Below are 14,058 nucleotides of genomic sequence, written 5' to 3'. Positions count from 1 at the left end.
CTAGCAGATTTAGGAAGTTAGGATAAGGGGATTTCTCTTCATCAGACCAACTTTTACTGTGCTGCTTTACAGGAGAGAGATTTTGCACTTTGCGCATAGGATGTTCCTCTGGTGAAGAATTTTGTTCAGAGATGCCTTCAGGGGCTGGGGGGGACACATCCTGGCAAGTGTTGAACTCTTGCAGGGGGCTGACTCCACACAGATTCATGAAGATGCCGTCAAACTAGACTCTCTGCAAGTGGAAAGAAGAAAATAGTTTGCTGACCATTTTAAAAAGTGGGAAATCTAAGTATGATTTAGCAGGTCAGTCTCTGGCACAGATACCTGCTTAGGTGCAGACAGTTAGTAGTGAAACACAGAGGGGTCTTATACCAAAGGCAGCTGTCTCGGAGGAGATGCCACATTTTAGGCAGGAGTGCATGTACGGTGGAGCAGCAGGTTGCTTCTTACGATCAGCCATGGTACGTGGTGTCGTTAAATGTACTCATCCCACAGAGATCTGTTCTGTTCACTGTCCAATACTGAGTTTGATTTGTTGACCCCTGCTGCAGCAGTGTCACTCTCAACTGTGTGTATCTCAGTGCATCAGAGCAAAGTAAAGAAGCATGACCAGATTGTTGCAGAATCTTTTAACAAAAGCTGTTTTCTCTAAAAATTGTTACAAACACATCCAAAAGTAACTTCCTCATATTTAGCTGCCATAGTTTAGTTTATTTAAACTGTGTCTCCTTTTAGGATTAAAACAGATAAATTGTAATTCTGGTTTAATGTTTTGATAATTTATTTTATTTTGAGTACTGAGATTTCTTCGTAAGCGGAAAACAACTTAGTATATTTTACCTTATGAATTTTCTTAGGTTTCTTTTTCTCTTCAGAATATTTTTTATCGTTATTCCATACACAGAGTATCTTAAGCAACTGTATCTTAACATAGGCGGAACTTAGAGGCATTGCTACTTGCAAGGGGTCACCCTAAGACCACAAGAGGTACCCTATTCTGTTGGGGTACTTCTTAGTGCCCTTAAAATTTAAGCTGCTCATAGCCAGTAAAGTTCCCATGCTACAGTTCGTAGAAGTAGAGAAGTTCTGAATCACACTTGAAATTCTAGTAGAAGTTTGATTTGGTTGTTGTGTGGTCTTACATTCTCATTCTATACCACCTGCAGTGTAGCATGCTCAGTAGATATTCTGTCTTGAGTAAATAGGTGTTTTTCCATCTTGAATGACTGAGGATGGTAACAGGAGTGTTCAAGCTAATGTAACAATTAAGAGGACTATGATAAATGCTAATTAAAAAAAGTTAACAAATCTTTCACAAAACTAAATGACAGACATGCTTTATTTTGATGTTTTTTTGATTGTCTGATTCAGAGATTAAGGCTTGTAATTAAAAATGTTGTACTACAGAATGCACAATACTTTACCTTGTTTAACATAAGTGCTCTCATTGCTTACAATTAGTCATGATAGGTGTAACCTTTATTTTTTATGTTTCTAGGATGTGTGCAGTATTTGGTGGTATCTATTGTCTTCGCCATTCTGTGCAGTGCCTTGTAGTGGACAAAGAATCTGGACGGTAAGGGTAATATAAGTAACCTTCTGTTTATATACAAAATACAGATGAAAAATGTGTTAAGTCAATTTAAAAAAAATGATTCTTCAAAGATCCTCCTCAGTATTAATAACACATCAACCTTGATTAAAAGTAATTTGTGTATAGGTCCTCCAGAACAAGGAAAGTGGGTCTAGAATATAGAAACTAAATTAATTTCCCTGTGATATTACTACAGCTCCTGATCACCCAAGCTTGGAAGACAAATCATTTCAGCTGCCGGGGGGCTGGTGATGAGTGATGTTAGTTTTCCTTGTGGCCTTACCTACTCTAATTGATTTTCATCAGATGACAACAAAGCCCTCTGTTATTGCATTTTTAAAAATGGAGCTCACCTAAAGACTCATCAGATTAATCTTTGCTGATAATGCATGTCACTCCAAGAGAAAAGACTTTAATGAGTTTTTAGGTAGATTGTTGTCATAAACTATGCTGCCCTCTTATCTTAGGATAAATTCTTTTACAATATCAGGCCTGTAGGCAGGTGTAAAGTTGGAAAAGGCAACCCACAGTTTTTTCCATAGTGGCATTTTTTTCATACCTCTGTATTTTGTCATGGTTTCTGCTGTATGCATCTTATCAGTTACTACTTACTCTATCTGCAGACTTTAGCTGTTAGGAGTCTTTTTTTTTTTTTTCCCTCCAGCTGTAATTTCTTCAGCAAATATTGGAAAATAAGCTATAAGACATGTAGGAACATTTTATTAGGAGTATTAATAATTAAATGATCAGTGTAGTATGTTTGCTTTCCAGTTTCACTGCCTATTTGATTCTTTGAGAGCATGGTACTAGTAGCTAATACAAAGTATTTTCAGCAACAGGATCATATAACTTTTTTTTTTCCTAATCATTCAAAAAAGTCTGAAACATCCTCTTCACCACAGTAAAAATGTCACTCAAATCCAAGTTTCTTTGAATCAAGTGTATTTTCTTATCCAGGTATTCACAAGGGGTATTTTCTCTTTATTTTCTATTTTCTCTCACCAAACTGCTGTTTACTTGTGAAAAGTCTCTTTCTTACAGTGTTCCATAGTAAGCTAACCAGCTCTCTTGCTAAGATCATCACTATTTCTTTCCCTTCTGTATCTTTCTTCATGTTATCTCTTTCCTTACTGTTTCCTCTTTGACGACAGGTTGCAGTCTTTTGCCTCCTAGAAATCATCGATCAGGTTGTTAATGAGGGTATTCATGAGTTACTGAGCTTTTGAGTCAACAGGCCATTAATAGTAATTGTTAATAGGCAAATTTGTATCTTGTTACCACAGCTGTCCCTGTAGTTTGAGATAGCTTGTCTTGACTGCATACAGGTTAAACTCAGAACAATAGACATAGTCAAATTACTCAGTGTTCATCACTAGTTTATAAAGATCTTCCATAGGCTTCCAAATTTCATCAATATCTTAATGCAGTTAGTTTTTTAGTATCTTGAATATATGTGCTTTAATACAAGTAGGGAAAAAATATGACTACAGCCTTGATTTTCTTCTTAAACTTCTTCTTGTTCATTTAGAGTTTTGGTTTAACCATAAGTATTACCATAGGTCATTTAAGCTCTTTTCCAGACTTGGCTAACATTATGTCCAGCTCAAGAAAAGTAAGAACCAATTCAATAACTAGTTGAACTGCTTTTTTATTTTTGTACTACACATAATTGTATATAGAGAGAGCAGTAGATTTTTTGTCGTGAACCACCCAATTATTTGTTATAGCCATTTTTAAAGGTCTTGAAAGTAAGATTCAGGGAAGACAACATGAACGTATGCAAACTTTTAGATGTACTCGTTTTAAAGTTTCATTAAGTCACTTGAAAATTCGTATTTTTTTAGGTAACATATCAGATTAGCTCTGGTGTTCTAATACATAAGCAGAACATTCTGTACTCTTGATAGAACTCTGATGCTTTGTTAGAAAATAAAAAATACATCATGTTGATCAGATTGAGGAAAAAGCAAATTGAATGTATTCATAGTTATTGTTTTATTTTTTGTTATTATCTAATTTTTATTGTACATCGTTTATTTGACTTTATCTGATAAATTTTAGATTATTTTAAATTACATGGGTTGCATTAATACTAATGGTAGACATTTTATATTGATCACTTTTTAAATACATTTCCAATTAAATAATTCTGTCTCAAAAATGGAAAAAGTATGATAAATGGAAATTTATATGTCTGTAATAAAAAGATATAGCAAACACATAGTCATTTACATATCTGTCTTGAAATATTGCATACTGGCTTTGTCAGTGCTGGTAAGTCCATTTCAAGGATGTCGCCCTTAGTCCATTAGTTTGGATAATGAGCCCTATAAAGTACATTTATAACTCGTGGCACTGCAAGGAGATGGATTCTAATTTTCATCCTTTTATCTAGACACATTGAAAGAAGGTCAATGGAGGGTTCTGTATGATTCATTGTCCCAACACATATCAGATGACAGAGACCTGATAATGTCAGTGCATAAGTGTCTTCCATATTTGGAAGCAGTACTTGAAAGAAATTTTTTCAGCATCATCCTTTGAAGTGAAGTGGAGACTGATATTAAAAGCATTATCTCTTTTTCTTTTTAAAATCTTATCAAGTATATGACCTGAAAGCTATTCCTGAACAAAGGAGACAAAACAACATTTAGCAGGAAAATAAAAAGTGTGTAGTTGCTTTTGCTGGCTTTGAGTGATATAACATGACATTTAATCAACCTTTCCCCTTCGATAATCTTTAGGCGGGTGGCAGGGGAAATTGTTTCATAAACAATAAGAAAGGTTATAATTAGATATGAACTGTAGCTGCTTGACTTCCTTGTTTATTTGCAGTATTCAAATGAGTGCTTGAGAAAGAAATCAGGTTAGCGTTAAGAAAAAACTTCTTAAAGTTGCAAGAGAAACACAAACACATGTTGAACAGAATGCAATTTGAAGTGTACAAAAAGTACGGCGTGTTTCAAGTTAAACAGTACTTGTACCATTAGAATTTTAATTATTGCTTTGCAAGTTATCTGCTGCGTTTGGATGTCAGTATATATGTAGCATCCAGATTCCTATGAAATAGGCATTAGAAGTTTTGTACAGCTCTCCTCACTCGTTATTAACTTCTTACATTTTTGCATAAGCATAGCCTGCACCCTTCTTCAGTTCTCATTTTTGACTAGAAGAAGCAACGGTGAAATCCTAACGCCACTAAAGCTAGTGACGACTGGCTGCTATTACTTACGTAGGTTTCATTCTCATCTTCTGTAGTTGCATAGACCATTCTGAGCACGGAAGCTATTGAGTAACTTGAAGCTACAAAAGTGTTGTTTATTTGTAAAGTATAACTTGCATGTCAGATAATTACTTATACAGGAATTGTGCTGCAATAAAACATTTCAATCTTTTAAGGAATCTCCATTAGGCATCTTTCTGATGTTTTACATGTTGCTCAATTGTATTCACATCTGTAAAAAAAAAAAAGATTGAGATGCTGGTTCAGAAGTATTTAATTAAAAAAACAACACAGTAACTCACATGTCAAGGAAACATTAGGTAAAGCTAATTTACTCTATTTTTACAGTAAATTTACTGAAGTTACAGAAAAATCTGAAAATCTTGTTTTAGAAATCAGTGTTAAGCCTTAAAGACCCTTAGAAGATGGATACAAGTTATAAAGAAAGAAATTGTAGTGAACATATTTTACTTACACTTCAGATAGTAAAACATGGTCATTAAAATAGGTGCTATTTAAACCTGCAGGGGGTTCTCAAAATGTTTGCAACCCTCAGTTTGAGGAAAACAGCTACAATTAAATAGATTACAAATCACAGTGTAGCCTTGAGTAATGAATATAACAAGAATACACTTACACATAGAGGAATCAGCAGTAGAGGCTGGTTTTAGTTAGTACCTGTATGCAATTCCCCATTAAAATCTGGAACTTGTATCCTGTTCTCATTTTAAACTCTCTGAATAATTTGTTACCTAGGTTGGCATTTCTGTACCATTTATTAATGTTAATCTGTTTTATACACACTTGTCTCTTGAAAATGTATATACTAATGTCATGACATAATTATTCTCGTATCATTTGGACCTGCATACATTGAGAGAGGCTTTTTTTGGTGGGTAGTTATTTTTGACTTTTCAAGTATTGCCTGAGGTAAATGAATGAATACGTTTGCACTAGAACAGGAGGAATACAATCAAACAGTATCTATTAAGAACATTTATGCTGCTCTTAAGCAGTTGCCCTTTTTGTTTGTAACTTAGAGATAGATGTTATATTTAACCACAAATAATACGATCTTAGAAACGTAGAAAAGTTCTCCTGGAAAGTCTGATGCAAATATTTCTCACAGATTTTTTCTTACATCTCTTAAATTAATTTACCATTTTATTTGTCAATTATTAGGAAAATAAACTTGCCTTTGATAAAGGTTGCTGGGGTGGGGGGCAGAAATAACACCATGTTAGAGTAACACCTACAAAATCATGAAGAGTATGACTCTTCCACGCTTTGTGAACTGTGAAACTTGATGCTATGTTCACATACAAGCAAATAGCTCTGTTACTAGCTTACGTTTTGTTTTCCCCAAAAAGCATCTACTTTATTAATGTTCTAATATCACTGGTTAATTAAATTGTATGTAAAAAATGTCATATGTATAGCGTAGAATGTATAAATATATGATTTCTTTATCAATTTCAGATGTGTATTTAGAGGTTTGCATGATAAATGTGTACAGATCATCTGACACACATAAATGATGTTCTGTGTAACTCAAAATTGAAAAACGTGTATACTTTTATTACTTTACATTTGAGTTCATTAGTTTGGTTTAAATTTTTTAACAGATGCAAAGCAATTATTGATCATTTTGGACAAAGAATAAGTGCCAACTATTTTATTGTGGAAGACAGTTACCTTTCAGAGAGCGTATGCAGAAATGTATGTTACAGGTATGTAGTAAAACAGTAAACATACTATGTCTCTTAAAACAAAAGAGTACAGTGCAAATTAAAGAGATTGTTTCCTGCTTAATGTTTGCAGCATAGCTTAGATCTGTGCATAGTTTTTCCTCTTCCTAGCATATACTTGAGAGTATGATGTATTTTCTGTGTTTATGTTTCCTTAAAGGCTTGTCTAAATTGTATTTTCCTTTTCCTTTTAAAAAATCCAGTAGGTCTAAGTGCATTAGGGGTTTCACATTTGTTAAAAAGTGCTTAGAGGGTGCAGGTGCTTTTGCTCTTCTTCCTTTAAATTTGTTCAGGTGTAGAGAAAAATAAAAAGTCCTTGTTTTTTCTGTTTTTTGTTGTTGTTGTCAAAAGCATTGGACATATAGTGCCTTTGTCCTCAAAATATTGCAGATGTAAAAATAACAAAACTATAGTAGTAGGTACAATGCAGAAATAATTATAGGCAATGGAGGAGTTGAGGTTTGAATTCATGAACCCCAATGTAGTATATTTCCCAATAATCTAAAGTGTCCTGTGCTGTTATGAACATAAAAAGTCTTCTAACATACTGCTACTAATCTTCACAAAATAAAACAAATTTTTAAATCGGAAGGATATTCATGCTGCTTTATATAATGGCACTGACTCATTCATTCATAATCTATTTTTGTCAATTAAAATAGTATATTAATGTTCCAGATGTGGTCCTACTTTATCAACAGACAAAATGTCTCACCAGTAATCATACTACTAAAGATTGTATGCTTAAATAACATTCCCACGGTATTATGCATAATTTGGAATTGCCAAAACTCTGAATCCAAATTGCAGTTTTTTATGTTTCAAAACCACCATTTTATTTATTTTTTAATTGTAGGCAGATCTCCAGAGCAGTGCTCATTACAGATCAATCTGTACTAAAGACAGATTCAGAGCAGCAGGTATATACAAATTTTGTATCACTTACTTCTTTATGAATTGTATGTATTGATATTTAAGCTGTTGTTTAAGTGTTATGAATTAGTTTATGGGTTTGTTTCTGCTTGAATCAAGCGTTTTGGTCAGCTATCTCTACTGATAATTGTTTAATTCATTAGTTTCTCTAAAACTGCTCGTAATCTTACTCTATTGTAGTTTAATGACTTAGATTTCTCTGTTGTTTGACGCTATGGTAATTAACACTGTTTCCTGTCCAAGCTTTGTTCAAACGTTTTTGTTTTATAACATTCACTTTTATAGCTTTAGATCCCTTTCATACATACTCAGATCCTTCTTCAAGAGTTTCTGCTTTGTCAGTCTTTAATACCCTTTAGAATTAAGGTCTGCAGTCTGTTTTTTTTTGTTTTGTTTTGTTTTGTTTTGTTTTGTTTTGTTTTTCAGTACACTGCCTGTGTGCTTCCATTAATTCTTACAGGTTAAATACTATCTACAGAATAAGAATACAGACCACAGAGAAGCTTGTCCTTCCTAAATCTCGTTACTAGTAGTCTTGCATTGAAGTGCTCTCATTCTCACATACCAATGCTCTTGCCATCAGGGTTTTCTGTTTAGGCTTAGATCATCTTTTTATTTTTGTAAAAGTATAAAGATTTTTGAACTTAATAAGTTTATCTTTCAATAACTTTCCACAAATCAATGTGTATGTTTGTATACATACGTCTGGTTATCATAAATCTTTTATATTCCAAACTGTGCTACACGGCTATTGGTCTAATAATTACCTATGGTATTCTTAATACTGTGTTTAACTTGCAACACAGTGCATAGCCATTTTTAAATCAGTAGTTTATAGGATATTAGAGTAGCAATTTGTAATATTTCAGTGTAAGTTAATACAGCATAGATGACATTACATTTACAATCAGTGTGATATTCAGAATTTTCTCTTCTCTTTCTGCTTGGCAGGTTTCCATTTTGACAGTGCCTCCAGCGGATCTAGGACAACCAGCAGTCTGCGTCATTGAGTTGTGTTCCTCAACTATGACATGCATGAAGGACACTTGTAAGTATGGGATATATGTTCTCTTAACTGTATTACTTCCGACTAGACTAGTATATTTATTTTCACTTAAACAATAATAAATCTTTCAATTAAAAATAATAATAATTGAAAGCACATGAATCTTACTGATGGCATGTCTTTAGAGTTTGTTTGAAAATGGACCTTAGCTGAAGTACCTGAAGTACACTACATCTGGGGGCTTTTTAGCTTCTGAAAGGTTTGGCAGAGGTAAGATTATGTCTAAGCTTACCCTCTCTGTCTTGTACTCTAAGGAGTGCATCATGATTTGTTTGAGGAAAAGATACACAAATGCATTTAAGAACTTTATTATTGTCTAATTCCGCATTGGATTTTTTAATTCTATCTCAGAAATGACCTTTTTTGAAGGGACGTTCCCAGTATTTCCATTAGGAGTTTTCTAAGTACAGAGCTTTATGACTTTTGTTGGTATATTGTGTGAACTTCAAATAGAGGAGATAAGCAACAAAATAGTCTTATGGGGTACTTATATTTTTCCAAACTTTTTTTTTTCTACTTCCCATTACTCAGATTACAAGACTGGGGCACGCTCTGGAATATAAGTAGAATTAGAGATGATCTGACTAACAGTTTTTAACAACAACAACAACAAAATAATGAATTCTAATAATGACCAATTTATTTTACTGGTACCCAAGCCTGAACTCAGGTATTTGTATATGAAAGAAGAGTGAACTAAATGATAAAGTCATTCAAAGTTATATTTCTTACTTGTGATAAAGTGATAAATCTGCAATTAAGAAATCCACTGCTGTAAAGCATAATGTTAAAATTTACTCCTTTAAATAGCAGATTTTCTTTTTTTAAGCGTTTATACAATGCATATACCAGGATGTGAAACTAAAGGATTCATGCTAAACAAATGTAATTATTAGTATCATGATAATTTTTGTGATGCTGAAAAATTAAGTTTTTGTGTTACTTAAATTTCTCCGTTTTCCTTCAGTTTCCTATAAAATTAGTACATTCTTTAATGAAATTTCTCTTCATGTATTTAAATGAAATAGTTGTTATTTAGTAAAGGGCACTATTTCATAAATTGATATAAATATATTTTTAAAACTTTTACATCATTATCTGTAAATAGGTTTTAACCTGACTAATATCTCTTTCAAACAATTATTTAGGATAAGTATACAAATATATCTGCGCTTTGATCACACTGCATAGATGACAGGCACATAATCTGTATTGCCAGTTGAGTGGAACCAAACTCCTTCACTTGCCCTAAAAATTGAGACTGTAATGATGAAATCATGAACTAAACTCATCGTTCTTCTTGCTAGAATTACTTGAAGACAAATGTTGGCAACCACTGTAACTAATGCAGTTATACCTGAGTAAATCAAATATAATCAAAATATATACTGATGACTGTAACTCATAGCCATAACCTTAAAGGTAATAAAAAAGATTTTATAGGAAGTAAATCATGTGAACTTTAGTGATTTATAGCAGTTCTTTTTTTTTTTTTTTTTTTTTTTTTTGAGGAAAGAATAGGTTGTATTACAGTGTTTGGAGTTGTAAACATTTAGTTAACAGCACAGGGAGACTTTCATTATCACCACCTGTTTTCATTTGCTCTTCTTTTCTAGCACATGCGCCTTTTAGATAGAAAGTTTGGTGTTGGTTAAATTCAAAAATGAGTACCAATGTTTGAAGGTGATTTTGTGTGTTAGCATACAACCCAAATGAAGAGCATGAAGGGTTAAAATTCTGATCCTCTTGGAGTCCTTCTCAAACTTTGTAGCATAAATGGGGCCAAAAAAGTCATTCAAGACATTTCTGGTGTACTTGTGAATGAAATAATGAAACAAATGCAGCTGGGTTTCGGAATGAAAAGGAAAATGTCATATTCATTTGAAGTAACATCATAGCTATACTTAGCTATGAAATTGATCAAAAATACATTGTGATGAAAACAAATGAATCCGTGCACTTGTACAAAAATAGGCTCAATATCATGATGCTCTGACAGATACTTCACTACTGATGAGTTTCCAGGTTATTGTTCAGTAGTAAATGAGTACATTTAGGTGGGTTTATAAACTTTAAATGTGTCTTTTGAATATCTGAATGAATTCAGGTAGGATAATGTAGCAGAGCTCTATCTCATAAGAGGCCAATGAAATGTAACTTAAAATACGTGTTTATTCACTTTATCTCCTATTTACTGTTTAGTACAATAAAATAAATGGAAGTCTTGCTCCGACTTTTTCCTTCAGTGAAGAAAGTGCATCCAGAAATAAGCTTGAGTAGCCTAAGCAGGCAGAGAATCAAAATTCCAAATTCCTGCTCAGTCCCAGTTGTTGTTGGAAGGTGTTGACGAAAGAACTGGTATTTGTGGGTTTACTATGTTGTTGAACTATTGGACTGTCAAGGATTATGGAATGCACTCAAGAATATTCTTGGGGTTTCCAGAGATCCTTAATTGATGTTTGTTCATCCAGACTCCTGCTCCTGCTTTTTCTGGTATCAGTAGTCACCTATTCATAGAACAATATTCTCTTTGTCTGTGCTGCTGATGTTAAATTATATCTTACCAGTTTATATGGAGGAGAGAGATAATTGTGAGATTCATGTGTGAAAGACAGTTACTGGGACACAGATCCCTTGTGTACTCAAGAACTCAGAAGAAGAATGAATAGATTCCGTTGGAATTAATATAATTCATGCGTTGAATGGGGGATGAGAGCATAAGGGATTTGTATTTTGTTGGCTTTTTGTTTGTTTTGAAGTAATTTGGCAACATTTCTTTGGAACGGGAGTTAGTATTTTAAGTATGTGGACAAAAGCTGAAATGTAGTACCTGTTTTAAAATGTTTCATCCTGCAGGTTTCATTCCTTCTTAGGTTTGTGCAGAGGCTCACCGATAAGGTTCCTAAAAAAAAATTGTGTGGTGTATATCTGTATTTCCATAATACAGCCCTAATCTGGTTTAAAGGAAGTGATTTATATGAAGAGCAGTGACTTCTAAAAGCCTACTGTGCCTTTTTAAAAATTTTAAGTGATATCTGTATATCTGCATACTGGTGATTGTAGTTAATTTGTGTTCTCTTTTACAGATTTAGTCCATTTAACGTGTCCATCAACTAAAACTGCTAGGGAAGATTTAGAGCCTGTTGTACAGAAGTTATTCCATTTAAATAATGAAACAGGAAAAGGTAAAAATAAATATATTTTATATAGAAAATAGAGCTTGCCATTTTATCTAAATTTTATCTCCTACTGAATGTCTGAATCCATCATCTGGATGAACATATGTGGTAAGCTGCTACTTAGATGACAGCATTTCAGAGTGAAGGAATCTGTGTCAGAGGGGGATCACAATTGGGCAGATGTCAGGTTTCTTGTATTTCATGATCTGATGCTGCAAGTGTTCTTCAGCTGTAAGTTAACTTCAGCGTACAAGGACTGTAGATTTAAGTGTCTAGAACCTTTTTAAATTTTAGTACTTTTTTAACACATGGAAACATATTTGCTCCTCGGCATGTTTTTCAGCAGAGAAATGAAGTATTTGTGCACTGCTTTAAGCAGTGGAAGTGTAAAGACCTTGTTCACTGTGGTGTTACTGGGAAGACAGATTTCCAGTTTTTTCCAGTAATTAATTATTTGATCCTACATTTAAGAAACTTTGCCAGCTACTTTTATGAACTTTGACCTTAAGATGGAGAATTTCACAGTCCCAGAGTTGTTGTTGACAAAGCAATTGTCCCTGAGCTAGTTTCTTTGAGCTAGATTTGGATATATTTTAAAACACAATTTATTTGCTTATAGTAGTTGCTCCTAAGTTTCACTCCTAACTTTGTGTATTCAGGTAGAATTTTCTCATGTTAAAAAAAACAAAAGCAGTCTTTTATGTACATAGTATTTGTTTTTACTCTTAGGGCTTTGTAGACAAGAAAATGTTTCATAAAAGGATGGTTTCTGCTTCTCTCAATTTTGTTTTCCTATGTTTTTTCCCATTTTTTAAAATCTTTCTTCTACCCTTTAATGAAAAAGAAAATATTGTTTTATTAAACAGCAAACTGCTTTAAATAGAAAATAAAAGATTAAATAAAATGCATTTTCTTAACTTCTCTGCTTACAGGAAAGGGAAGCTTTATTTTGATGTCCCAAAGATGTATTTTTTTAAATCAGTTTGTCTTTACAAAACGAATACGTTGTTTACAAATAGAAAATATAAAACATTCTGCAAATGAAAACATCATTAGATTGGAATGCTGCAAACACTTTTCATGGTTGTATTTGTTAATTTAAAGCCTGCTAATTTCCAAACATTAACCTTTAAAGTATATCTTAAATTTTCAACACAATGCCAAGTGTTTTGAAGACTCCGTTGGTGAAGAAAAGATTAGCTTGCAGTTTAGCGTCTTCTAGTCATTGGGGGAGGGGAGATGGCATTAATCTTAATGTTTAAAGTGATCCAGTTCTGAAATGATGTATTGTTTAGAACCTGACTGAAATTCTTCTGTAGAAACTCCGTGATCACAGGGGTCCTCAGGTGCACTGAGGCACTGAAAAGCTAGTTTTCACTGACACATAGGCCTTTTTATCATCAGGATGAGGTAGTGGTCGTATTTTAATTAAAATGTCAGAACAAATACTGTTGGAGTTATTGAAAATGAATCACCAGATAAAGTGAGCACTGGGCCATGGCAGGTCAAAGAGGCAAAGTCACCTGGAGAAGAGGACTCCATTCATTTTCCTGCCTAAATGAGGAAGAAGTAACTTTTATGAGCAATGTGAACTTTTAAATATATTAAAGAGCATTTTGCCCTGTATTAAGGCTCAGACTTTCACAGGCTGATGAATTTAATTTATATTTCAAATTGTTCAAGATATTTAGCACCTATTTTTTTAAAGTATTTCACAGTTATTAAAAGATACTGAAGAAACAGCATAGATATATCTTTTTTTTTTTTTTTTTTTAATTCAACTGTTTTAAAATACTGTTTTGAATGTCGTTACCTAGTAGTTTCTTCCTTGGAAAGAAGTAAATCTCACAAGGTCTTTTACAGGCTTCATTTATTTTAGAGAAGCTAAAATACCAAAAAGGGGACAGCAAATATGCCAAACAAATAGTATCTATTAAGCTCAGAATCTATGTTGTGTATTCCTCCATTGCATTCTGCATTGTTAAAAAGTGACCTTCATCTTCCAAGAGCTTTTTTTGCCTGTGTACAGAGGGATTATATCAATGTGCAAAGTAACTACAAGAATATAAACGATAAACAAGCACAATATAGCTAATGGTCATTTTGTGTTTGTAATGACTTGTACTGCGTTACAACACACCTCAAGAACTGTAGGTAAATTAACCGTTTTCATTCAGCAGTGTTTCCAAAGTATGGGGATTTTACATATTACTTAAATAGTGTGCTTCTGTTTTTAGCTAATTCTTTATCTGCAGTTAGTAAGGGAGAGCGGGGCAATATTAGTGGTGGTTTTTTTTTTTTTTTTTTTTTTTTTT

The 14,058-nt window shown here is 33.2% G+C and overlaps 1 protein-coding gene across 1 annotated transcript in view; it reads left to right on the top strand.

The window, feature by feature from the left end:
* CHM (CHM Rab escort protein) overlaps positions 1 to 14,058 on the top strand; it is a 61,087-nt gene that overhangs the window by 37,685 nt on the left and 9,344 nt on the right. The window contains exons 9-13 of the mRNA XM_035324830.1: positions 1,499 to 1,576; positions 6,443 to 6,547; positions 7,422 to 7,485; positions 8,450 to 8,546; positions 11,651 to 11,749. Of these exons, the coding sequence (XP_035180721.1) occupies positions 1,499 to 1,576; positions 6,443 to 6,547; positions 7,422 to 7,485; positions 8,450 to 8,546; positions 11,651 to 11,749 (443 nt within the window). The remainder of the gene's footprint in view (positions 1 to 1,498; positions 1,577 to 6,442; positions 6,548 to 7,421; positions 7,486 to 8,449; positions 8,547 to 11,650; positions 11,750 to 14,058) is intronic.

Source organism: Oxyura jamaicensis, chromosome 4, assembly GCF_011077185.1.
Source record: "Oxyura jamaicensis isolate SHBP4307 breed ruddy duck chromosome 4, BPBGC_Ojam_1.0, whole genome shotgun sequence".
Taxonomy (NCBI): domain Eukaryota; kingdom Metazoa; phylum Chordata; class Aves; order Anseriformes; family Anatidae; genus Oxyura; species Oxyura jamaicensis.
The sequence above is the reverse complement of the archived record's forward strand: the minus strand, read 5'-3'. Positions and strand labels throughout refer to the sequence as shown.